This window comes from Caretta caretta, chromosome 6, assembly GCF_965140235.1.
Source record: "Caretta caretta isolate rCarCar2 chromosome 6, rCarCar1.hap1, whole genome shotgun sequence".
Lineage (NCBI taxonomy): Eukaryota > Metazoa > Chordata > Testudines > Cheloniidae > Caretta > Caretta caretta.
The window spans coordinates 100849545-100877187 of NC_134211.1; the positions used below are offsets into that span (position 1 = coordinate 100849545).

The 27643-nt window shown below is 45.2% G+C and overlaps 1 protein-coding gene and 1 non-coding gene across 5 annotated transcripts in view; both read left to right on the plus strand.

The window, feature by feature from the left end:
* Positions 1-27643, plus strand: part of DGLUCY (D-glutamate cyclase) — a 111788-nt gene that overhangs the window by 54860 nt on the left and 29285 nt on the right. For all 4 annotated transcript variants that reach the window (XM_048852707.2, XM_048852706.2, XM_048852709.2 and 1 more), the window contains exons 9-10: positions 326-425; positions 2704-2852. In XM_048852707.2, coding sequence (XP_048708664.2) covers positions 326-425; positions 2704-2852 — 249 coding nt within the window. The remainder of the gene's footprint in view (positions 1-325; positions 426-2703; positions 2853-27643) is intronic.
* TRNAI-AAU (transfer RNA isoleucine (anticodon AAU)) lies at positions 2356-2429 on the plus strand. Its single transcript has one exon. It is a non-coding gene; the product is annotated as a tRNA-Ile (tRNA).

Here is a 27643-nt window from a genome sequence, read left to right on the forward strand (position 1 = left end):
ATTACCACTGCATTTTGAAATTTAGTGTATCATCAAAAAGAAGGAGGTGAGAAGAGAGCTTATTTTTAAAGTGTCTTCATCCCTGCACATCATCTCACTTTTGTCAGTCCAGATAATGTCTCTGGACTCTGGCTTGTAGCTCTGATTGTGCAAAAGCTAAGGATGGGCAACTAGTGCAGTATTTCCAGCTGGGAAATATTGTGTTATACAATCATATGTTTGCAAGAATCACCTTACAGTTCTAACTGTTCTGTTCTTTTAAAATCCAAGCTAAGCACACAAAAAATGACCTATGGAATCCATTTTGTATTTTTGTTTGCTCTAGGGGTACTGAAGACACCAGTGCCTCTATTGAGTTATCAGGGAGATGCTGCAGAGTCCGCTTTGATGTTTTTGTGTGAGAATGGGAATCTTGAAAGACCCAGGTATGTGCACTAAGTTCCTGAAAATGAGTAGCAAGGAGGCTATGCAAAGTCATAGTGAAAGGAACGGCTCTGTTCACAGAAGATATAATGATTGCAAGCAAAGCTTTGAAGTATGAAGTATCTGCCAATCAAATTGTTTTGTTCCTCTTTTTAAATGACTGTTTTTATAAAATATATATTAAGTAAATATTACAATAGCAGTTGAAGGTCTGAAATTAAAGGAAGAAAATTCTGAGTCAAACACTCCACTCTGCTGTAGTATTGCAGTGCATGTGAAATACAGGATCCCACATTATTCTGAGACCTCTGCAATCCCAATGCACAACAGGAAATGGGGAAGGAAGTACATTACTTTGCACTTATATGGCACCTTTCAGATGAAAATCTTAAAGAGCTCTACAAACATTCATTAACTTACTTTACACCTGTGAAATGCTGTACATCATTATACCCATCTTATCAATGGGAAAAGTAGGCCACAGAGAGATTAAAGGTCTTTCCAAAGACTATACAAAGTCCAGTGGCAGAGTCAGGAATAGAATCCTGGAGTCCGGGACTGTAGTCCACTTTCATCCATGTTCAAATCTTTGATGATCCATTTTATTCCAGTATGGAAGATCCTCCTATCTGTTTTTAATAGTCTGAAAAAGATCCTCATTGTCTTTAGACACCCCAGCCAAAATTTTTGAAAAGTGCATGTATTTCTGAAAACTCATTCAAACTATATAAGTGCAAACTCTGATGTGCACAAAAACCCCGATTTGAACATGCATATATTTAGGGTTTATATACATGCATTGGAGTTTGCACTAAAATGTCCATACATTGAATATGTGGCCAGCAACTTACCCTTCCTTTTAATGGACTTACTTGGGGGGGGGAGGTGATCTTGAAGTTTCTCTGTGTAGAGGTGTATAATAAAGTTAGCAGCCAATTCTCTTTAATAAGGGCTTATCATTTAAATATATGCATCTTCAGTTCATTCAATTTCCCTTTCTTTCTATGGGTTAATAAAAAATGTAATTTCAATAACACCCTGTTTTTCATTTCTCATACACTAGGCTCAAGAGGATGCTTTTATAATTGAACATAAATCAGCTACAGCCGATTTGTACCTCAATAGATCACATAATCCTAGGAGGCTAAACTGAATATTTTTTCATGTTGGAAACTCAATTGCACAAGGAGAAATACGATCACAGTGTGTATTAGTCCATATCATAAAACCACTTAGTAACTTGGGACAATTGGTAGCCTCTATTCAGTAGAACTGGAGTAGTAGGGTGTTGCACATTAGGCTTGAGGTATATTGGCTGAGCTCTGGGGCGAAAATCCTAAACAGAGACTGCCTAAAACAGAGCCTACCTGCATGCTTCCCATCCACATTTACAAGCACCAAATTTGTCAAAAATCTTAAACAAAAGAAACCAAATAAATGGGTAACTTACAAGCAATATAGTACTTTAAATAGGAAATTATGAATAATAAACTGGACTTGCCAATATCCCTATGTGAGGTGCTACCTACTTTTTAACTGAGGCACAGAGAGGCTAAAGCCCAGATCCATAAAGGTATTTAGGTCCTAACTCCCATGGATATAAATAGGAGTTAGGTACCTAAATATCTCTGAGGATCTAGGCTCTAAAGTGGTTCACCCAGTCCCCCACTGGGTGGAGAAGGATTTCAACTCTCTCTCCATTCATTGCTGGCAGTTTGAAGGGGCTGCATTAAAGCTACCAAGAAAACAAACCAAATATTGAAAACAAAATGTATAGGCCCAAACTCAAGAGTGAGGTAAACGGTGCTATAAATTACATGTTGGGTATAAGTTGGTGGGAAAATAGATGTACAGCAAGTGGTCCAATCTGGCGTTCAGAGGCTTTGCAAAATGAGTGTAACTTGCACCTAAGGAGACAGAAGTGAAGCATGTGGCTGGTTATCTCAGTTGGTTAGAGCATGGTGCTAATAACGCCAAGGTCGCAGGTTTGATCCCCGTACGGGCCACCGTGCAACATTTTACACGGGGAAGGGACAGCTCAGTGGTTTGAGCATTGCCTGCTAAACCCACGGTTGTAAGTTCAATCCTTGAGGAGGCCATTTAGGGATCTGGGTCAAAAATTGGGGATTGGTCCTGCTTTGAGCAGGGGGTTGGACTAGATATCTCCTAAGGTCCCTTCCAACCCCAATATTCTATTCTAAAAGCAACTGACAGAGAAATGTAAGATCTAAGTTTTGCAATTCCCCCCATTAACTAATTTATCACCTTGTCTCTGACTAGATTTGATCATCTGATAGCAATAGAACGTGCAGGGATGGCTGCTGATGGCAATTATTACAATGCAAGGAAAGTCAATATTAAGCATCTAGTGGATCCCATCGATGAACTGTTTCTAGCTGCACATACCATCCCTGGAGTCACAACAACAGGTAAGTGTGAGACTGTGGCATCTCCTCAATGATGAGAGAAAGGAAGTTTTTGGAAAGCGTAGGGGACAATTTCCTGGCGCAAGTGCTAGAGGAGCCAACTAGGGGGGGCGCTTTTCTTGACCTGCTGCTCACAAACCGGGTAGAATTAGTGGGGGAAGCAAAAGTGGATGGGAATCTGGGAGGCAGTGACCATGAGTTGGTTGAGTTCAGGATCCTGACGCAGGGAAGAAAGGTAAGCAGCAGGATACGGACCCTGGACTTCAGGAAAGCAGACTTCGACTCCCTCAGGGAACGGATGGCCAGGATCCCCTGGGGGACTAACTTGAAGGGGAAAGGAGTCCAGGAGAGCTGGCTGTATTTCAAGGAATCCCTGTTGAGGTTACAGGGACAAACCATCCCGATGAGTCGAAAGAATAGTAAATATGGCAGGCGACCAGCTTGGCTTAACGGTGAAATCCTAGCGGATCTTAAACATAAAAAAGAAGCTTACAAGAAGTGGAAGGTTGGACATATGACCAGGGAAGAGTATAAAAATATTGCTCGGGCATGTAGGAATGAAATCAGAAGGGCCAAATCGCACCTGGAGCTGCAGCTAGCAAGAGATGTCAAGAGTAACAAGAAGGGTTTCTTCAGGTATGTTGGCAACAAGAAGAAAGCCAAGGAAAGTGTGAGCCCCTTATTGAATGAGGGAGGCAACCTAGTGACAGAGGATGTGGAAAAAGCTAATGTACTCAATGCTTATTTTGCCTCTGTCTTCACGAACAAGGTCAGCTCCCAGACTGCTGTGCTGGGCATCACAACATGGGGAATAGATGGCCAGCCCTCTGAGGAGATAGAGGTGGTTAGGGACTATTTAGAAAAGCTGGACAAGCACAAGTCCATGGGGCCGGACGAGTTGCATCCGAGAGTGCAGAAGGAATTGGCGGCTGTGATTGCAGAGCCATTGGCTATTATCTTTGAAAACTCGTGGCGAACGGGGGAAGTCCCGGATGACTGGAAAAAGGCTAATGTAGTGCCAATCTTTAAAAAAGGGAAGAAGGAGGATCCTGGGAACTACAGGCCAGTCAGCCTCACCTCAGAAAAATCCCTCACCCCTGGAAAAATCATGGAGCAGGTCCTTAAAGAATCAATCCTGAAGCACTTGCATGAGAGGAAAGTGATCAGGAACAGCCAGCATGGATTCACCAAGGGAAGGTCATGCCTGACTAATCTAATTGCCTTTTATGATGAGATTACTGGTTTTGTGGATGAAGGGAAAGCAGTGGATGTATTGTATCTTGACTTTAGCAAAGCTTTTGACACGGTCTCCCACAGTATTCTTGTCAGCAAGTTAAGGAAGTATGGGCTGGATGAATGCACTATAAGGTGGGTAGAAAGCTGGCTAGATTGTCGGGCTCAACGGGTAGTGATCAATGGTTCCATGTCTAGTTGGCAGCCGGTATCAAGTGGAGTGCCCCAAGGGTCGGTCCTGGGGCCGGTTTTGTTCAATATCTTCATAAATGATCTGGAGGATGGTGTGGATTGCACTCTCAGCAAATTTGCGGATGATACTAAACTGGGAGGAGTGGTAGATACGCTGGAGGGGAGGGATAGGATACAGAAGGACCTAGACAAATTGGAGGATTGGGCCAAAAGAAATCTGATGCGGTTCAATAAGGATAAGTGCAGGGTCCTGCACTTAGGATGGAAGAATCCAATGCACCGCTACAGACTAGGGACCGAATGGCTAGGCAGCAGTTCTGCGGAAAAGGACTTAGGGGTGACAGTGGACGAGAAGCTGGATATGAGTCAGCAGTGTGCCCTTGTTGCCAAGAAGGCCAATGGCATTTTGGGATGTATAAGTAGGGGCATAGCGAGCAGATCGAGGGACGTGATCGTTCCCCTTTATTCGACATTGGTGAGGCCTCATCTGGAGTACTGTGTCCAGTTTTGGGCCCCACACTACAAGAAGGATGTGGATAAATTGGAGAGAGTCCAGCAAAGGGCAACAAAAATGATTAGGGGTCTAGAACACATGAGTTATGAGGAGAGGCTGAGGGAGCTGGGATTGTTTAGCCTGCAGAAGAGAAGAATGAGGGGGGATTTGATAGCTGCTTTCAACTACCTGAAAGGGGGTTCCAAAGAGGATGGCTCTAGACTGTTCTCAATGGTAGCAGATGACAGAACGAGGAGTAATGGTCTCAAGTTGCAGTGGGGGAGGTTTAGATTGGATATTAGGAAAAACTTTTTCACTAAGAGGGTGGTGAAACACTGGAATGCGTTACCTAGGGAGGTGGTAGAATCTCCTTCCTTAGAGGTTTTTAAGGTCAGGCTTGACAAAGCCCTGGCTGGGATGATTTAACTGGGAATTGGTCCTTCTTCGAGCAGGGGGTTGGACTAGATGACCTTCAGGGGTCCCTTCCAACCCTGATATTCTATGATTCTGTGATTCTATGATTCTAAGGCAAAACATAGAAAAGGAAGGGAGGATAAAATAGCAGCCAGCTTCCAAAAGACTACTTCGGGACTGCCACTGTTTGTCTCTGCCAAATTGAAAGGACCAGCTAGCCAAAGGCAGCATGCGAGCTGATTTTCAGTGGCACTCATGCTGCCCGGGCCCTCAGCATTTTAATTAATTTTAAATGAAGTTTCTTAAACATTTTAAAAACCTTATTTACTTTACATACAACAATAGTTTAGTTATATATTAAAGACTCATAGAAAGAGACCTTCTAAAAATGCTAAAATGTATTACTGGCACGCAAAACCTTAAATGAGAGTGAATAAATGAAGACTTGGCACACCACTTCTGAAAGGTTGCCAACCCCGGCATACTCTCTACTCAAGTATCTGAGCCACTAACGAAAATAGGATTGACCCCTGTGAGACCACCCTAGATATGACCTCCTATTTTGACAGTGAACCATTGGTAACTACTTGTTGAGTATTGTCTTTCAACCAGTTTTGCACCCACTTTATAGTAATTTCATCTAGGGACCACATTTTCCTAGTTTGCTTATGAGAATGTGGGACTCTGTCTAAAGCCTTACTAAAAATCAAGATATATCAAGTCTACAGTCTCCTCCCTATCCACTAAGCTAGTAACCCTTTCAGAGAAGGAAATGACCTGGCATGATTTCTTCTTGACAAATCCTTGTTGCCTTTTCCTTGTAATCTTATTATCCTCTAAATGGTCACAAACTGATGTTTAAATTTGTTCCAATATCTTTCCAGATATCTTAGTTAGGCTGACTGGTCTATAAACCACCCCCGGTCCTCTTTGTTTCCATTTTTAAAGATAGGTACTGTTGTATTAATTTTGATGGAATATATGGGTCCGAAGACTCAAAGATATTAACATGATCCTGAAGCTGTTTAACATTAAACAGTTTTAAACAAGATTCGGGGTTGGATATACAGAGACACAGCCTGCTTAGTACCATGGCAAATACACCATTAAAAATCCTTTATCTTTTATTAAAGATACAGAAAGAAAGAAAAACAGTTAAAGCATTTGAAATGTAAAATATTAAGTATGGCTTTCATTTAACCACAACCCTTGTTCCCTTTCCCTTAGCTGAAGAAAGTTTTTAGAAGGAACTCCCCGTTGTTTGACAGTCTCTTAGATGGTATTAAAGATGGTAACTACTGTCCATTTGGGGAAAAGAGAAGAAGTTAGTTGAGAAGGTCTGGAGCTACTGGTGTCAGTGTTGTTTCTGAAGTCCAGTTCATCTTCGAGGAGTGTCCTTGTGTGTGCTCCACTTTAAGTGTTTTGGTGCCCTGGTAATTGCGCTGGTAATTGGAGATTTGTAGTAGCCGTGCTCGGTTGGGACACACATGCATCGTCCCTGTCTCGTGTTGCCTGAGGTGGTTACATAGCATTGCGTGGCCAACCCCCCACTCAGTTCCTTCTCTACCACCTTTGGCTTTAGTCAGAGCACTTAGCAGCACCTCTTTATTGAACTTAGTTCACACAGTGTTTATTTAGATATAGCCTTCTGTCCTCTGTTTTATTATTTTGTTATTTTTTAAAAAAAAAATTCTCTCAGGATAAGTTTCAATTGTTAGTGACCCCTTAGATTACAGCTGTTCTCCCCTGAGGGAGAAAGCCCCTCTCAGAGGGGTATGTCCAGATCCCTGGGTTTCAAACACTGCCTGACATTCAGACTTTCGATTCCTATCTCGGATGGGCATTTGCAGTGTGTTCACTGCCTGGGCGAAGCACGTATACCACAGAAGTGTGCACACTATGATAAACTGAGAGCCCACACCAGGAAAGCCAGAGAATTACAACTAAAACTCCTTATGATGGAGAAATCCCTGCACACAGAGTCAGAACCTGAAGCACAGACTCCCCCCTGGACAACTGTCTCCCACAATAGCCTCTGATAGAGGCTCTCCCATGGTGTCTCAGGCAAAGGAGCACACTGCTAACTACTGTGACAGGAAGTGACCTATCTTATACAACTCGAAGCAGTACCAGTTCAACACAGGGAAAGTGGTTTTTACTCACATTACTTTCTACCTCAGAAAAAACGGAAGGACGGAAGCTCATTCTCTACTTGAGACAGCTCAACAAATTTATGATTTCCAAATTATCACAATAGCAACCATAATTCCAGCGCTGGAAAGAGGGGCTTGGTTCTCAGCCCTCGATCTCCAGGACACATATTTTCATATAATGATACAACTCTCACATAGGAAGTTTCTCAGGTTTACTCTCAGAACAGAACATTTCCAATATAGGGTCCTGCCCTTCGGACTATCCATGTCCCCGTGGATCTTCTCAAAAGTCCTTGCGGTGGTCGCGGCTCATCTCGGAAGATAAAGAATTACAATTTTTCCTTATCTCAACACCTGCTTACTGACAGTGCCAACCTAACAAGAGACAATAGAGGCTACACAAAACATGGTAGGTCTGGGACTACAAATAAATGTACAAAAATCAACATTGATACCTGTACAAAAACTGGAATTCATTGGAGCCTACCTCAGTTCTCTGAAAGTTACAGCCTCCCTCCCTCCGCAACATTTCACAGCCTTATGCAATCTCATCTTCACAGCGGTGAACAGCCCCCAGATCTTGGCCAAGACTTGCCTAGAATTGCTGGGTCACATGTCAGCAACATTTGTCGTCAAACACACCAGGATACATATGTGCTACCTGCATGCTTGGCCCTGTACTGTCTACATCCCAAACAGATATCATTTCCATAAACGCCTGACCATGCCAAAAAAAGTAAAGGTCTCCTTACATTGGTGGACCAACCAATGTTTGCTCAGGGTTCCCTTCGTCCAACACCTTCCAATGATAATAACCACCACGGACGACTCCCTCTTAGGTTGGAGAGAACATCTGAATGCCCACACTGTCCAAGGCCTCTGGTCCTCGGCAGAATCTCTCCTCCACATAAATCTACTGGAGCTATGGGCAGTTCGCAATGGGTGTTCCCATTTTCTCCAAGTGATCAAGAACAAAACTGTGACAAGTCCCCCTCGGGGTGCAACATGGAACCGGGGTACCACTGAACCCTCTGACTCCCCAGCCTGGGTTCACTCTCACACACTGCTGCTGTGACAAACTGCAGACTGCTCCCGGTCCTACACTTCAACCATCATTCATACAGGCAGGGACACAGCCAGCTGCAGTTACATCCCGACACTCGGGAGCGGGTACATCAAAACAACCGCAGCCTATGCTGCCACCTCCTGTCAGCATAGCACAATTGACAGGTGCACCCATACAGACAACAGCTCCACAGCAGCCAAACCCACCATTATCACATCAATGGCACCAAGGCTGTCAGCACCACAAAAGTTCTTCCTTCCCAGACCTCACTGTGTCCTCGACACCTGTCTCTCCCATTCTCGGCACTGAGATCACCACAGCACTGTCAGTACCGAGAGCCGCCCCACCGCTCCACTGCCATCTGCTCCCCCATTTTTGAGCGATGACAAGGATGAGGACAAGGGAGAGACATACCTTTGCAAAGCTCTTCCTCTGCCCGCGAAACAATCAAAGGAATGTACTATACGCCACATAAGGAGTACTATACGGGGGCCAAAGAACAGCAGTGGTACGGGCACCCATGAATGGCACCTATGCCCTTCCCTCCACAGTGTCAGTATTGGGCCCTGTCAAGGTTCCTCCCCCACTCTGAACTCTAGGGTACAGATGTGGGGACCTGCATGAAAAACCTCCTAAGCTTATCTTTACCAGCTTAGGTCAAAACTTCCCCAAGGTACAAAATATTACACCCGTTATCCTTGGAATGGCCGCTACCACCACCAAACTAATACTGCTTACTGGGGAAGAGCTGTTTGGACGCGTCTTTCCCCCCAAAATACTTCCCAAAACCTTGCACCCCACTTCCTGGACAAGGTTTGGTAAAAAGCCTCACCAATTTGCATAGGTGACCACAGACCCAAACCCTTGGATCTGAGAACAATGAAAAAGCATTCAGTTTTTTACAAGAAGACTTTTAATAAAAAATAGAAGTAAATAGAAATAAAGAAATCCCCCCTGTAAAATCAGGATGGTAGATATCTTACAGGGTAATTAGATTCAAAAACATAGAGAACCCCTCTAGGCAAACCCTTAAGTTACAAAAAAGATACACAGACAGAAATAGTTATTCTATTCAGCACAATTCTTTTCTCAGCCATTTAAAGAAATCATAATCTAACACATGCCTAGCTAGAGTACTTACTAAAAGTTCTAAGGCTCCATTCCTGGTCTATCCCTGGCAGAAACCAGCATACAGACAGACACAGACCCTTTGTTTCTCTCCCTCCTCCCAGCTTTTGAAAGTATCTTGTCTCCTCATTGGTCATTTTGGTCAGGTGCCAGCGAGGTTACCTTTAGCTTCTTAACCCTTTACAGGTGAGAGGAGCTTTCCCCTGGCCAGGAGGGATTTCAAAGGGGTTTACCCTTCCCTTTATATTTATGACAGGCCCCATGGATGGCATATCCCCTACACCACCTCAAACCTCCTAACCACATAGGAAGGGTACATGGCAGTCACTTGGGACCGTCGTACCGGGACCATCTGAGCCCCTTGAAGAGATGACGGGAGAACAGGAAGAAATCTCTGACCAGGATGTTGAACCAACAACTCATTTTTCTCTATCGTCCCTGGACGACACCATCATGCTCCCTCCTCCCAACGTGGGGGATAATTTTAGACATTTCAAGGATCTCTATAGGAGAGTTACAGATTTCCTTGACATCTCACTGGAGAAAGTGCAGGAGACATGCATGACATAAGCTCGTTTACATCTTGCAACCATCAGCATAATCTAAAATCGCTTTACCCATGAATGATGCAATCATGGAACCTGTCAAACACATCTGGCAGACCCCTGCAACAATCACTCCAGCCTGCAGGAGGTCCAACAGGAAATATGTCCCTGCAAAGGGAAAAGTTTCTTTTTTCACATCCCGCACCAAACTCCCTGGTTGGTGGATGCTGTTACTGAAAGGGGCAGACAATCATACCTCAAAAACACACCGTATGACAAAGACTGGAAGAGACTCGACCTCTTTGGCCAAAAAGCTTGTTCCTCACTGATGCTTCATCTTAGAATTGCTAATTACGAAGTGTTATTAGCAAAATATGACCACACAAATTATGGCGAACTATCAGTTTTTATTGAATTTCTCCCTGAGGAGAAAAAAGAGCAATTTGGTGCACTCATTTCCAAGGGCCAACTGATCTCCAGGACAGCACTGCAAGCTGCCCTAGATTCAGTAGCTACAGCTGCATGATTTACAGCCACTGCAGTTGTAATGAGAAGGGCATCCTGGTTGCATCTCTCTGGCTTCCCGAAAGAAGTGCAAGCAACAGTGGAGGACCTGCCCTTCCAAGGGCCCAAACTTTCCGCAGCCAAAACAGATGAGTCTCTGCATGCCTTCAAGGACTCGCAGGTGACTCTGAAGTCCCTGGGTATCTATACTCCTAGGACAAAGAGAAGACAAGGAACAACAAGGAAGACAACCCACAATGATTCCTGTCCATACCATATGCTCAGACACACAGGCAATTGGAGCCACAAGCCCAGAAACAAGACGCCCAAGCAGACAACAACCATCAAATCAATCTACCACGTCTCATCAACCATCTGCCAGGCAGCAAGTTTGAGATGTTGTTCGAGGGCCCCAGACCCCGCAACTTCAAACACTGAGAACTGCTACCATCTCCCAGCCATTCGGAGACGGTTTAACTCCCTACTACCCAGTCTGCCAATCCATACAGATGGATGGGTGCTGGAGATAATTGAAGTTAAATACTCCATCCCTTTTACTTCCAACTTCCACCCTCCCTCCTCGTCCCTCTTCAGGGACCCCTTTCACAAAGATCTACTGCGTCAGGAGATAATCCATCTCATCCATCTAGGAGCAGTAGAACCGGTATCAACATAATACAGAGGAATGGGTTTCTACTCAAACTACTTCCTCACACATAAAAAAGCAGGAGGATGGAAGCCCATTCTCCCTCTCTGATGGCTCAACAAATTTGTCAGAAACTAACACTTCAAGATAGTGACACTGACCATCATTATCCCAGCGTTAGAAAGAGGGGACTGGCTCTCGGCCCTCGACCTCCAGGATGCATACTTCCACATAACAATTCACCCATCACATCAGAGATTTCTCTGATTCGCCCTCGGACCAGAGCACTTCCAATACAAGATCCTGCCCTTTGGACTGTCCCCTGCTCCCCAAGTCTTCTCACAGGTACTTGCAATAGTCGCTGCACACCTCCGCCAGAGAGGAATCATGATATTTCTGTATCTGGATGACTGCTTACTGAAAGCAGTGAATCGACCAGCGGCAGCAGAGGCTACCCAACAAACAGTAGATCTCTTTACGCAATTAGGTCTCCAAATAAACACACAAAAATTGACCCTCACACCAATACAGGAACTGGAATTCATCAGGGCTTATCTCAGTACACCCAAGGCTTCAGCATCTTTACCAAGGCAATGCTTTCTTACTCTAACAAATCTGATCACCATATCACTGAACAGTCCCCAGGTAACAGCCAGGACTTGCTTGCAATTAATGGGCCACATGGCCACATCAACCTTTGTCGTCCAACACGTGAAGCTACATATACGAATCCTACAAGCTTGGCTCCGTACAGCTTATTCCCCACAAAGGCACAGTATAAACAAACACCTCACAATATCAAGCAAAGTAAAAGACTCACTATCCTGGTGGACACAACCACACAACGTATGCCTAGAAGTGTCTTTCACCCAAACCCCTCCTACATTGACTATTACGACCGATGCATTCCTCATAGGTTGGGGAGTACATCTGAACTTGTGCTCTGCTCAGGGTCGTTGGTCCCCAACAGAAGCCCAGCTTCACATAAATCTACTAGAACTAAGAGCCATTCTCAATGCATGCACCAACTTTCTACCCATAATCAGAAACAAGACCATACAAATTCTCTCAGACAATTTAGCACATATGTTCTACATAAACAGACAAGGGGGTGCACACACACACTCCCTGTGTGCAGAGGCCATGCAACTTTGGCACTGGTGCATCCTGCACAACATCCATATTGTAGCAGCATGTCTGCCCAGATGTCAAAACTCTATGGCAGATGCACTCAGCAGGAACTTTTCTCAGGACCACGAGTAGGAATTCGACATCAGGGTTCTCCACAACATATTCAGACAGTGGGGATTCCTCACAGTAGACCTCTTTGCAACAGAGCACAACACCAAATGCCCACAGTTTTGCTCCAGGGCCAGAATGGGCCTTCACTCCTTGGGAGACACCGTTCTTGTCAAATGGGACGCTTCCCTCCGATACTCCTTCCGTGCCATTCCCCTAATGGCACGAGTGGTTCACGAGATCAAAGAGGACAAGGCCACAGTAATACTATAGCCCCTACATGGCCTCATCAAACATGGTTCCCCTACATTCTCAGATTGTCAGCGTGCAGACCTCACACCCTTCCTCTCCTACCTCGTCTCCTGTCCCAGGACTCAGGACTAACCCTGCATCCAAACTTGGAGATGCTCCACCTCAAAGTATGGTTGCTGCATGGCTCCAGGGACCTGAAAATGACATGCTCCAAAGTAGTACAGAATATTTTATTAAATAGTTGCAGACCAACTACCCACCACACATACTTACACAAATGGAGACATTTTGATTCCTGGTGTCACACAAAGCAGACCACATCGGTATCTGCGCCCTTATCTTTTATTCTGGATTACCTGCTGGAACTTAAGAGATCAGACCTCTCTATTAGCTCAGTTGGGGTACATCTCTCAGCCACAGCTGCTTTCCACTATAAGATGGATGGCGCATCAATTTTTGCGCACCCCACCAAACGTTTTCTGAAAGGCCTCAACAACATACCTTGAAATCCACACTCCCACTCCACCTTGGGACCTCAACTTAGTTCTGCGGGGCACCACCAGACATGCGTTCGAACTATTAGCCACTTGCTCACTTCTGCACCTGTCAATGAAGGTGGCCTTTCTAGTCGCCATTACATCCACAAGACGAGTGGGGGAACTAGGGGCCCTCATGGTTGACCCACCCTACACAGTATTTTCCAAAGACAAAATCACTCTCAGACCGCATCCCAAGTTTTTACCTTAGATCGCCTCCTCATTCCACCTCAACCAACCCAGCTACTTACCATGTTCTAGCCTAAGCTACACCTTCGATGTTCATAGGGCCCAGGCTTTTTACACAGATAGAACAAGGACATTTCGCAAGTCCCTGAAATTATTCATTTCAATCTCGGAACGATCAAAAGGAGATGCCATATCCAAACAGAGGCTCTCCAAATGGATTTCAGAATGCATCAAACTGTGTTACCAGCAAAAGAATCTGCAACCCCCTCTAGGGATTCCAGAGGGGCAATGTCAACTTCGATAGCTTTTCTGAACAGTGTTCCCATTACAGACATATGTAGAGCTGGGCCTCTTCTCATACATTTACGCAGCACTGTGCATTAGAGCAGCAGGCAACATCTGATGCTTTATTCAGACTCACCATATTATCCTCTGCCACGATTTCAACTCCAAAGCCCCTCCCTTCCATTGAAGAGCACTGTTTTGAAGTCACCTAAAGTGGAGCACCCACAGAGACATCACTCGAAGAAGAAGAGAGGGTTACTCACCTTGTGCAGTAACTGAGGTTCTTCGAGATGTGTCCCCCTGTGGGTGCTCCACAACCCTCCCTCCTCCCCTCTACTTAGGAGTTTCTCACTATCCTTTGCAGTAGAGAAGGAATGGGGTGGGGAGGTTGGTCACTGTCATGGGGCGACGACTCACCGCTGCGGCGCCTCCTGCTGGTTGTCCAGGGAATTGGCTCTTTTCAGCCAGGAGCGCCTTCTGCCGGTCGGTGTCTCACCTGCCGCTGGCCCCGTGCCCCTCCTGGACCCCGGTGCCCTTCTAGATTAGGGTTCTGCCCCCTGGCAGTACCCCCTCAGTCTGGGTCTCCCCTCCCGGGGGAACCCCTAATCCGTTATCCCTCCCTTGCCTCAGTGGCTGCTGTCAGTCATCGTCTAGCCCCCGCTCCCTGGGGCAGACTGCAGTCTGTACCACTCATCATGGGCAAGGGGGGTCGGACCAGCTGCCTCTGTCTAGGTCTGGGCTGCTCCTCTGCAGCCTTAGTACACTTATAGAGTCATAGATATTAAGGTCAGAAGGGACCATTATGATCATCTAGTCCAACCTCCTGCACAACGCAGGCCACAGAATATCACCCATGCACTCCTACGAAAAACCTCTCACCTATGTCTGAGCTATTGAAGTCCTCAAATCGTGGTTTAAAGACTTCAAGGAGCAGAAAATCCTCCAGCAAGTGACCCGTGCCCCATGCTACAGAGGAAGGCGAAAAACCTCCAGGGCCTCTTCCAATCTTCCCTGGAGGAAAATTCCTTCCCGACCCCAAATATGGTGATCAGCTAAACCCTGAGCATATGGGCAAGATTCACCAGCCAGATACCCAGGAAAGAATTTTGTGTAGTAACTCAGATTCCACCCCATCTAACATCCCATCACAGGCCATTGGGCCTATTTACCATGAATATTTAAAGATCAATTAATTGCCAAAATCATATTATCCCATCATACCATCTCCTCCATAAACTTATCAAGTTTAATCCTAAAGCCAGATAAGTCTTTTGCCCCCACTGCTTCCCTTGGAAGGCTATTCCAAAACTTCACTCCTCTGATGGTTAGAAACCTTCGTCTACTTTCAAGTCTAAACTTCCCGATGACCAGTTTATATCCATTTGTTCTTGTGTCCACATTGGTACTGAGCTTAAATAATTCCTCTCCCTCTCTGGTATTTATCCCTCTGATATATTTATAGAGAGCAATCATATCTCCCCTCAACCTTCTTTTGGTTAGGCTAAACAAGCCAAGGTCCTTGAGTCTCCTTTCATAAGACAGGTTTTCCATTCCTCGGATCATCCTAGTAGCCCTTCTCTGTACCTGTTCCATTTTGAAGTCATCCTTCTTAAACATGGGAGACCAGAACTGCACACAGTATTCCAGGTGAGGCCTCACCAGTGCCTTGTATAACGGTACTAAAACCTCCTTATCTCTACTGGAAATACCTTGCCTGATGCATCCCAAGACCGCATTAGCTTTTTTCACGGCCATATCCCTTTGGCGGCTCATAGTCATCCTGTGATCAACCAATACTCCAAGGTCCTTTTGTGGGCCTTTTCCTTGGCCTGCAGCCTGGGAGCTCCCCAGCTCCCTCTGCACTTCCCCAGCACTGCTCTGCCCTAGGTACCCTCCTCAGCTTCCCAGGCAGCCAGGTCCTCCTCTCTCCATGTAGCTACAGAGTGTCTGTCTCAGCTCCTGGCTAACAGCCCTCTTATAGGGTCAGCTGTGGCCTGATTGGGGCGTGGCTCCACCTGTGGCTACTTCCCCCAATCAGCCTAGCTTTCCTCCAACTGCAGCCCTCTCTTAGGGCTGTTTTAAGCCCTTCGAGGCATGGCGGGGCCACAATCACATAGCACCAGTTAACCTCCTGAGGCGGCGTGAGACGGGGACTGTGCATGGGTGACCCAACCAAGCACTGCTACTACAAATCTCCGATTACAAGCGCGGGGCGCTCAACACCTAAAGTGGAGCACCCACAGGGACATATATCTCAAAGAAACTCAGTTACTGCACAAGGTGAGTAGCCCTGTTGACAGTGGTCAATATGGGGATGCCAGGGTGTCACAAAAACCATCAAAATCTTCACAGACAGTGTTGCCTGCATGTTTTATATAAACTGGCAGGGTGGGGGGGCACACTCATAATTCCTATGAACAGAAGCCATACTACCTTGGATCTGGTGCATCAAACACAATGTCGACATCTGAGCTGCGTATCTACCTGGATGTCAGAACACCACTGCAGATGCCTAAAGCAGAAAATTCTCTGAGGAATATGAGTGGGAAATGAATGATCAAGTACTAAACAATATATTCAAATGGTGGGGATTTCCAACAATAGACCTCTTTGGGACGACAAAATGCCAAATACTCACAGTTCCGTTCCAGAGCAGGATTGGGTCCTTGTTCACTGGGAGATGCCTTTCTCCTCAAATGGAATGCGCAATTGCTCTACACCTTCCCCCTTACCCCATTTCTATCACGAGTGATACACAAAATCAAAACAGACAATTCCAAAGTCATAATAGCCCCCATATGGCCCCACTAATCATGGTTCCCATACCTTCTGAAGATGTCTGCGTGTCCACCATGCACTCTCACTTCCTGCCCCATCTCCTTTCACAAGACGCAGGTCAGATTTGCCATGCCAACATCATAAGACTTCACCTCAAGGCGTGGCTTCTCCATGGCTCCAGAATGACAAATTGACCTGCTCAGAGGAGGTACAGGACATTCTGTTAAATAGTCGCAGATCGACTATATGACAAACGTATCTACAGAAACAGAGGTGTTTCACTATAGGTTGCCAAAAGGAACAAATTACAGCCATCTCCGTGCCTCTACCGCACATACTGGATTATGTATTACAACACAAGAAATCGGTCTCTCCATGAGCTCCGTTAGGGTAACCTTGAAGCCATCCTGGCATTTCATCATATGGTAGATGAGTTAGCCATTTTCGCCATGCAACCACCAAATGTTTCCTCAAGGGCCTTCATAACATATACTCCAAAATACATTCCCCTACATCTGCATGGGAACTTAATCTAGTACTATGGAGTCTTGTCAACCCACCGTTCGATCCAATGGCAACATGTTCGTAACTACACCTTTCTATGAAAGTAGTCTTTCTTGTCGCCATTACATCTGCTCAACGAGTGGGGGAATTTTGATGATAGTGCCCTCATGGCACATCCACCATACACAACATTCTTCAAAAATAAAGTCACACTGAGACCCCACCCCAAATTCCTACCAAAGATTGCCTCCTGATTCCACCTAAAGCAACCCATACATCTCCCCTTGCTCTTCCCAAAACCCCATGGGAGCAAATGAGAAACACTACTCCACAAGCTAGACATCAGAAGGGGTTAGCTTTCTATATTGAAAGAACAAAGCCTTTCCAGAAATCATCCAATTTATTCATCTCCATCGCAGAATGCTCTAAGGGAACAGCCATCTCTAAACAGAGACATAAGAACGGCCATATTGGGTCACACCAAAGGTCCATCTAGTCCAGTATCCTGTCTTCCAACAGTGGCCAATGCCAGGTGCCCCAGAGGGAATGAACGGAACAGGTAATCATCAAGTGATCCATTCCCTGTCATCCACTCCCTGCTTCTGGCAAACAGAGGCGAGGGACACCATCTCTGTCCATCCTGGCTAATAGCCATTGATGGGCCTATCCTCCATGAACTTATCTTGTTCTTTTTTTAACCCTATTATAGTCTTGGCCTTCACAAACTCATCTGGCAAAGAGTTCCACAGACTGACTGTGCATTGTGTGAAAAAATACTTCCTTTTGTTTGTTTTAAACCTGCTGCCTATTAATTTCATTTGGTGACCACTAGTTCTTGTGTTACGAGAAGGACTAAATAACACTTCCTTATTTACTTTCTCCACACCAGTCATGATTGAATAGACCTCAATCATACCTCCCCTTAGTCGTCTCTTTTCCAAGCTTAAAAGTCCCAGTCTTATTAATCTCTCCTCAGACGGAAGCCATTCCATACCCCAGATCAGATTTGTTCCCCTTTTCTGAACCTTTTCCAATTCCAATATATCTTTTTTGAGACGGGGCGACCACATCTGCACTCAGTATTCAAATGTGGGTGTACCAGGGATTTATATAGATGCAATATGATATTTTCTGTCTTCTTATCTATCCCTTTCTTAATGATTCCCAACATTCTGTTCGCTTTTTTGACTGCCGCTGCACATGGAGTGGATGTTTTCAGAGAACAATCCACAATGACTCCAAGATCTCTTTCTTGAGTGGTAACAGCTAATTTAGGCCCCATCATTTTACATGCATAGTTGGGATTATGTCTTCCAATGTGCATTACTTTGCATTTATCAACATTGAATTTCATCTGCTGTTTTGTGAGCCCCTTTTGTAGCTCTTCGCATCTACCTGGGTCTTAACTAGCTTGAGTAGTTTTGTATCATCTTCAGATTTTGTCACCTCACTGTTTACCCCTTTTTCCAGATCATTTATGTTGAATAGGACTGGTCCTAGTACAAACTCCTGGGGAACACCACTATTTACCTCTCTCCATTCTGAAAACTGACCATTTATACCACTCTTTATTTCCTAACTTTTAAGCAGTTACCGATCCATGGAGAGGACCTTCCCTTTTATCCCATGACAGCTTACTTTGCTTAAGAGCCTTTGGTGAAGGACCTTATCAAAGGCATTCTGAAAGTCCAAGTTTACTATACCCACTGAGTCCCCCTTGTTCACATGCTTGTTGACTCCCTCAAAGAATTCTCTTAGATTGGTGAGGCATGATTTCCCTTTACAAAAACCCCAACTGACTCTGCCCCAACAAATTATGTTCATCTGTGTCTGTTCTTTACTATAGTTTCAACCAGTTTGCCCAGTACTGAAGTCAGGCTTACCAGCCTATAATTGCCGGGATCACCTCTGGAGCCGTTTTTAAAAACTGGTGTCACATTAGCTGTCCTCCAGTCATTTGGTATCGAAGCTGATTCAAATGATAGGCTACAGACACTACTGTTAGTAGTTCTGCAATTTCACATTGGAGTTCCTTCAGAACTCTTGGGTGAATACCATCTGGTCCTGGTGACTTATTATTGTTTAAGTTATTGATTTATCCCAAAACCTCCTCTAATGACACCTCAGTCTGGGACAGTTTTGTCACCTAAAAAAGAATGTCTTAGGTTTGGGAATCTCGCTCACATTCTCCGCCATGAAGAATTCATTTAGTTTCTCCACAAGCGCCATATCGCCCTTGAATGCTCCTTTAGCATCTCGATCATCCAGTGGCCCCACTGGTTGTTTAGCAGGCTTCCTGCTTCTAATGAACTTAACATTTTTTTTGCTATTACTTTTTGCATCTTTGGCTAACTGTTCTTCAAATTCTTTTTTGCCCTTCCTAATTGTATTTTTACACATCATTTGTCAGAGTTTATGCTCCTTTCTATTTTCCTCACTAGGATTTTACTTCCACTTTTCAAAGGATGCCTTTTTGCCTCTCACTGCTTCTTTTACTTTGTTGTTTAGCCATGATGGCACTTTTTTGGTTCTCTTACTATGTTTTTTAATTTGGGGCATACGTTTAAGTTGAGCCTCTATTATGGTGTCTTTGAAAAGTTTCCATGTGGCTTGCAGGGATTTCACTTTTGGCGCTTTATGTTTTATTTTCTGTTTAACTAACTTCCTCATTTTTGTGAGGTCCCCCTTTCTGAAATTAAATGCTACAGTGTTGGGCTGCTGTGGTGTTTTCCCCACCACAGGGATATTAAATTTAATTATATTATGGTCACTATTTCCAAGCAGTCCAGCTGTATTCATCTCTTGGACCAGATCCTGTGCTCCATTTAGGACTAATTTAAGAATTGCCTCTCCTCTTGTGGGTTCCAGGACTAGCTGCTCCAAGAAGCAGTCGTTTAAATCATTCAAGAAACTTTATCTCTGCATCCTGTCCTGAGGTGATATGTACCCTGTCAATATGGGGATAGTTGAAATCCCCCATTATTATTGAGTTTTTTATTTTAATCTCCCTGAGCATTTCACAATCACCATCACCATCCTGGCCAGGTGATTGGTAGTATATTCTTACTGCTATCTTCTTATTATTCAAGCGTGGAATTTCTATCCATAGAGATTCTATGGTACAGTTTGATTCTTTGAAGATTTTTCCGATATTGAACGCTATGCTTGCTTCACATATAATGCCACTGCCCCACCAGCATGACCTACTCTGTCATTGCTATGTATTTTGTACCCTGGTATTACCGTGTCCCATTAATTATCATTCCACCAATTTCTGTGATGTCCATTATATCAATATCCTTATTTAATACCAGGCATTCAAGTTAATATTTAGACTTCTAGCATTTGTATACAAGCACTTATAAAATTTGTCACTTTTTAGCTGTAATTGAATAGGACTCTTTCATTTGACTGGTTCTCATTAGATCCTACTTGTATTTTATCATCTTTCATCCCCTCCTCCTTAGTAGGACATAGAGAATCTCTATTAATAGATCCTCCCCTTAGGGATGTCTCTGTCCGAACTATGTGTTTCTCTGCATCTGTCAGCTTCCTCCCAGCCCTTAGTTTAAAAAGTGCTCTACGGCCTTTTTAATTTTAAGTTCCAGCAATCTGGTTCCATTTTGGTTTAGGTGGAGCCCATCCTTCCTGTTTAGGCTCCCCCTTTCCCAAAAGTTTCTCCAGTTTCTAATAAATCTAAATCCCTACACCATCATCTCATCCATGCATTGAGACCGTGGAGATCTGCCTGGCTAACTAGTCCTGCAAGTGAAACTGGAAGCATTTCAGAGAATGCTACCATGGAGGTCCTGGACTTCACTCTCTTATCTAGCAGCCTAAATTTGGCCTACAGGACCTTTCTCCTATCCTTCTCTATGTCATTGGTACCAACATATACCATGACCACTGGCTCCTCCTCAGCACTACACATAAGTCTATCTAGATGTGTCGAGAGATCCGCAACCTTCACAGGTAGGCAAGTCACCATGCTGTTCTCCCGGTCATCACAAACCCAGTTATCTATCTTTCTAATGATCAAGTCGTCCATTAATAATACTTGTCTGTTCCTAATAACTGGAGTTTCCTCCCCTGGGAGGTATCTTCAGTGTGAGAGGATACCATGACATCATCTGGAAGGAGGGTCCCAACTATTGTATCATTTCCCTCTGCTCCAGTTGGATGTTCTCTTTCCCTGAGACTTTCATCGTCCTCAACAGCACAGAGACTGTCAGACCGGGAGTGGGACCATTCTACTGTATTCCGGAAAGTCTCATCTGTGTACCTCTCTGTCTCCCTTAGCTCCTCCAGTTCAGCCACTCTGGTCTCCAAAGCCCGTACATGGTCTCTGAAGGCCAGGAGCTCCTTGCACTGAATACACATATACACCATATACATCATAATCATACATGCTGCATTGGGTTCAATAAACTGGATAGTCCCCACTCTGTTGCTGGACTTCCACCTGCATTGTTTAAATGGATCTCCAATTGTATCCACCTACGCTATCACCAGCAACAGGGACAACCTCCATCAGTCTCACACTCCACTAAGGCCCTATTGCCCTTGATAGCATTCCTCAACAATGTTCCCATTATGTACATATACAAAGCAGCAACCTGGGCATCTGCCCACACGTTTACCCAGCATTGAGTGCTGGAACAAAACTCATCCAGGGCTGCAACTCCAAAGTCCCCTCTTTCCATTGAGGGGCACTGCTAGACAGTCACCTAAAGTGGAACACCCACAGGGACACTCCTCGAAGAAGAAAAGGTTACTCACCACATGCAGTAACTGAGGTTCTTCAACATGGTTGTCCCTGTGGGTGCTCCACAACCCTCCCTCCTACCCTCTACTTCGGAGTTGTTCCATGATAGACACTCTGTGGTGGAGAAGGAACTGAGGGGGAGGTTAGCTATGCAATGCTATGTAACCGGCTCAGGCATCGCGAGACGGGTACAGCGCATGCGCAGCCCAACCGAACGCTGCTGCTACAAGTCTCCAATTACAAGCCCAGGGCACCTAAAGTAGAGCAACCAAATGGACAACCATCTTGAAGAACTTCAGTTACTTCATCTGGTGAGTAACCTCTTTCCTAGAGGACAAAACAAGACAAACACACACAAGAGGGGACGGAAAAGACTAACAAAAATAGAAAATGCAGCTTCTGTCTCTGGTGTTGACTCTTACTTGTAACCTTGCTGATGGAAAAACAGGCACAGCACACAGTTATATCAGCCACTCTGAGTCTTGGCAAACTTGTACCTCTGTTGGGCTATTTAGGGCACTGCTTTTAGCTGCCTCTCTCTGGTCACAGGCTTACAGCACTGTTACAAAATGTACAGTCTTGGCTGGTTAAGCCAAACTCTTATTAAACAGGAGGAAAAACAGGAGAGATAGAAAAGACAAGAAATACGGTAGGAAGAAAACACCACATGGAGGGTGAAGTGCGGGGAAAAATGAGAAAATCTCACATCTCAGGGCGTGTTTGGGATTCAGTTGGATCTGATGGAGGAGGCAATGTCATCTGGATCCCCCTCTCTCTGGCTTGGTCTGGTCAGGACATCTCTCAGGATTAGGACAAAGAAAGTATGGCGTCCCAAGAGATGGCTGGGGTGGCAACCATGATGATGAAACTCACCACAGTGGGTGTTGTCAGAGACTTGCTTCTTCTGCTGATTTTTCCCCAAAGTCTTTTCTTTTTAAGATACCCAAAAGAGAGTGTTGAGCGGAATAGTCCATCCTCTCACTGTTTTATCCACCAATAGGCCTAATTTCCAACACACCAATTTTAGTTCATTGATTTCTGGTCCTCTACTACTCTTGTTTACCAGTCATAATCTTAACCCAGTCCTGAGTAGTATCAGTAAAAATCCTTTATGTTTAAATTATTTCAGTCTTTCTGTCTCCTCCTTACATCTTTTCTTAAACAATTTTATACAATAAGTCATTGGGACAAGTTATGAACTTTCACTCATTTTTTACAGTTAAGCTTACAATTAGGGTAAATTTATAGGCCCAGCTATTACAACAGTACTGTATTTGCCCTTCTCAAGTTCTCTGGAATATCACCCATCCTCCAGGAGTTCACAAAGCTAAGCTGTAAAAGGGTATTGGCAGTCTTAAAGGAAATATATATAGGACTGGGGATGAATTTACAGTTAATGGAGGACAAAGCATGTGGTTGAAAGAGTAGAAAGAAGCTTTGTGTATATGTATATATGCGTATGCACACGCGCGTGCACGCACATATACAAAACCTGAGATCGTATTCTGACATCAGCTGCTTGCTATATTTAGTGTACACCAGTGATTTTCAGCCTTTTTTAATTTGAGGACCCCTTTGGAAATCCTAGACATAATCCGTACGCCCCCCAGGGGTCCATGGACCACACATTGAAAACCAGTGTTCTATGGTAATGACAACCTTTTGCAGAACCCTTACATATAGTCTGTGGACCCCACGTTGAAAACCACTGGTGTACACAACTGCATCACTGAAAGGCAATATGTAAAGTAAACACATAGTGAATGGAAAAGTATTACATTTTAAAAACATTAAAGATATTTTATTATTGTTGAACCATTGTTAAAACAGATTTCAACAGGCTTAGATTATGTACTCTTTGTACATTATAAACTCATTTGGGTAAGGATTGTGTCTAGGCCTTTCTCCTAACTGGGACTTATCATAATATAAATATTTTATGACATAGTAATCTTCCACAGGGCTCCCTATGAAATACTACGGTTCTTGTCAAAATTGTGTTACAATCAACTAATATATTTAAACAGAGAAATTGCTAGCATGAATCATAGAATCATAGAATATCAGGGTTGGAAAGGACCTCAGGAGGTCATCTAGTCCAACCCCCTGCTCAAAGCAAGACCAATCCCCAATTAAATCATCCCAGCCAGGGCTTTGTCAAGCCTGACCTTAAAAACTTCTAAGGAAGGAGATTCTACCACCTCCCTAGGTAACGCATTCCAGTGTTTCACCACCCTCCTAGTGAAAAAGTTTTTCCTAATATCCAACCTAAACCTCCCCCACTGCAACTTGAGACCATTACTCCTTGTCCTGTCCTCTTCCACCACCGAGAATAGTCTAGAACCATCCTCTTCGGAACCACCTCTCAGGTAGTTGAAAGCAGCTATCAAATCCCCCCTCATTCTTCTCTTCTGCAGACTAATCAATCCCAGTTCCCTCAGCCTCTCCTCATAAGTCATGTGTTCCAGACCCCTAATCATTTTTGTTGCCCTTCGCTGGACTCTCTCCAATTTTTCCACATCCTTCTTGTAGTGTGGGGCCCAAAACTGGACACAGTACTCCAGATGAGGCCTCACCAATGTCGAATAGAGGGGAATGATCACGTCTCTCGATCTGCTCGCTATGCCCCTACTTATACATCCCAAAATGCCATTGGCCTTCTTGGCAACAAGGGCACACGGTTGACTCATATCCAGCTTCTCGTCCACTGTCACCCCTAGGTCCTTTTCCGCAGAACTGCTGCCTAGCCATTCAGTGCCTAGTCTGTAGCTGTGCATTGGACTCTTCCGTCCTAAGTGCAGGACCCTGCACTTATCCTTATTGAACCTCAGATTTCTTTTGGCCCAATTCTCCAGTTTGTCTAGGTCCCTCTGTATCCTATCCCTATCTTCCAGCATATCTACCACTCCTCCCAGTTAAGTGTCATCTGCAAACTTGCTGAGGGTGCAATCCACGCCATCTTCCAGATCATTAATGAAGATATTGAACAAAACCGGCCCCAGGACTGACCCTTGGGGCACTCCACTTGATACTGGCTGCCATCCAGACATGGAGCCATTGATCACTACCCGTTGAGCCTGACAATCTAGCCAACTTTCTACCCACCTTATAGTGCATTCATCCAGCCCATACTTCTTTAACTTGCTGACAAGAATACTGTGGGAGACTGTGTCAAAAGCTTTGCTAAAGTCAAGAAACAATACATCCACTGCTTTCCCTTCATCCACAGAACCAGTAATCTCATCATAGAAGGCGATTAGATTAGTCAGGCATGACCTTCCCTTGGTGAATCCCTTCTGACTGTTCCTGATCACTTTCCTCTCGTGTAAGTGCTTCAGGATTGATTCCTTGAGGACCTGCTCCATGATTTTTCCGGGGACTGAGGTGAGGCTGAATGGCCTGTAGTTCCCAGGATCCTCCTCCTTCCGTTTTTTAAAGATAGGCACTACATTAGCCTTTTTCCAGTCATACAGGACTTCCCCCAATTGCCATGAGTTTTCAAAGATAATGGCCAATGGCTCTGCAATCACAGCCGCCAATTCCTTTAGCACTCTCGGATGCAACACATCCGGCCCCATGGACTTGTGCTTGTCCAGCTTTTCTAAATAGTCCCAAACCACTTCTTTCTTCACAGAGGGCTGGTCACCTCCTCCCCATGCTGTGCTGCCCAGTGCAGCAGTCTGGGAGCTGACCTTGTTGGTGAAGACAGAGGCAAAAATAGTATTGAGTACATTAGCTTTTTCCACATCCTCTGTCACTAGGTTGCCTCCCTCATTCAGTAAGGGGCCCACACTTTCCTTGGCTTTCTTCATACCTGAAGAAACCCTTCTTGTTACTCTTAACATCTCTCGCTAGCTGCAGCTCCAGGTGCGATTTGGCCCTCCTGATTTCATTCCTACATGCCCGAGCAACATTTTTATACTCTTCCCTGGTCATTTGTCCAATCTTCCACATCTTGTAAGCTTCTTTTTTATGTTTAAGATCCGTAAGGATTTCACTGTTAAGCCAAGCTGGTCGCCTGCCGTATTTACTATTCTTTCGACACATCGGGATGATTTGTCCCTGTAACCTCAATAGGGATTCTTTGAAATACAGCCAGCTCTCCTGGACTCCTTTCCCCCTCATGTTATTTCCCCGGAGATCCTACCCATCAGTTCCCTGAGGGAGTCGAAGTCTGCTTTCCTGAAGTCCAGGGTCCATATTCTGCTGCTTACCTTTCTTCCCTGTGTCAGGATCCTGAACTCGACCAACTCATGGTCACTGCCTCCCAGATTCCAATCCACTTTTGCTTCCCCTACTAATTCTTCCCAGTTTGTGAGCAGTAGGTCAAGAAAAGCTCTCCCCCTAGTTGGCTCCTCCAGCACTTGCACCAGGAAATTGTCCCCTACATTTTCCAAAAACTTCCTGGATTGTCTGTGCACCGCTGTAGTGCTTTCCCAGCAGATATCAGGGTGATTGAAGTCGCCCATGAGAACCAGGGCGTGCGATCTCGTAGCTTCTGCGAGTTGCCGGAAGAAAGCCTCATCCACCTCATCCCCCTGGTCCGGTGATCTATAGCAGACTCCCTCCACTACATCACTCTTGTTGCTCACTCTTCTAAACTTAATCCAGAGACACTCAGGTTTTTCTGCAGTTTCGTACCGGAGCTCTGAGCAGTCATACTGCTCCCTTACATACAGTGCTACTCCCCCACCTTTTCTGCCCTGCCTGTCCTTCCTGAACAGTTTATAACCATCCATGACAGTACTCCAGTCATGTGAGTTATCCCACCAAGTCTCCGTTATTCCAATCACGTCATAATTCCTTGCCTTCACCAGGACCTCCAGTTCTCCCTGCTTGTTTCCAAGGCTTTGTGCATTTGTATATAGGCACTTGAGATAACCTGCTGATCGCCCCTCATTCTCAGTATGAGGCAGGAGCCCTCCCCTCACAGACATTCCTGCCTGTGCTTCCTCCCAGTATCCCGCTTTCCCACTTACCTCAGGGCTTTGGTCTCCTTCCCCCGGTGAACCTAGTTTAAAGCCCTCCTCACTAGGTTAGCCAGCCTGCTCGCAAAGATGCTCTTCCCTCTCTTCGTTAGGTGGAGCCCCTCTCTGCCCAGCATTCCTCCTTCATGGAACACCAGCCCATGGTCAAAGAATCCAAAGCCTTCTCTCCGACACCACCTGCGTTGCCATTCGTTGACTTCCACGATTCGACGGTCCCTACCCTGGCCTTTTCCTTCCACGGGGAGGATGGACGAGAACACCACTTGCGCCTCAAACTCCTTTATCCTTCTTCCCAGAGCCACGTAGTCCACAGTGATCCGCTCAAGGTCATTCTTGGCAGTATCATTGGTGCCCACGTGGAGAAGCAGGAAGGGGTAGCGATCCGAGGGCTTGATGAGTCTCGGCAGTCTCTCCGTCACATTGTGAATCTTAGCCCCTTTCAAGCAGGAGACTTCTGTTTTCCCGGTCAGGGCGGCAGATAGATGACTCAGTCCCCCGGAGGAGAGAGTCCCCGACCACCACCACCCGCCGCCTCCTCTTGGGAGTGGTGATCGTGGAACCCCCAACCTTAGGACAGCGCATCTCATGCCTTCCAACCAGCGGAGTCTCCTTCTGCTTTCTCCTCCGAGACATATCATCTGGTCCACTCTCCGCAATGGTACCTGTGGAGAGAACATGAAAGCGGTTAGTTACCTGTGTCTGCGTTGCTGGTACCCGGACATTCCCCCTTCTTCTTCTGGAGGTCACATGTTGCCAAGCTTCTTCACTGGCCTCTTGGCTCCGCTGTGCAACCTGCTCTAAATCTTTAGAGCTTTTTGCCCGTAGAAGCATATCCTGACTTTTGTCCAGGAAATCCTCAGATTCTCGTATGCAACGCAGGGTCG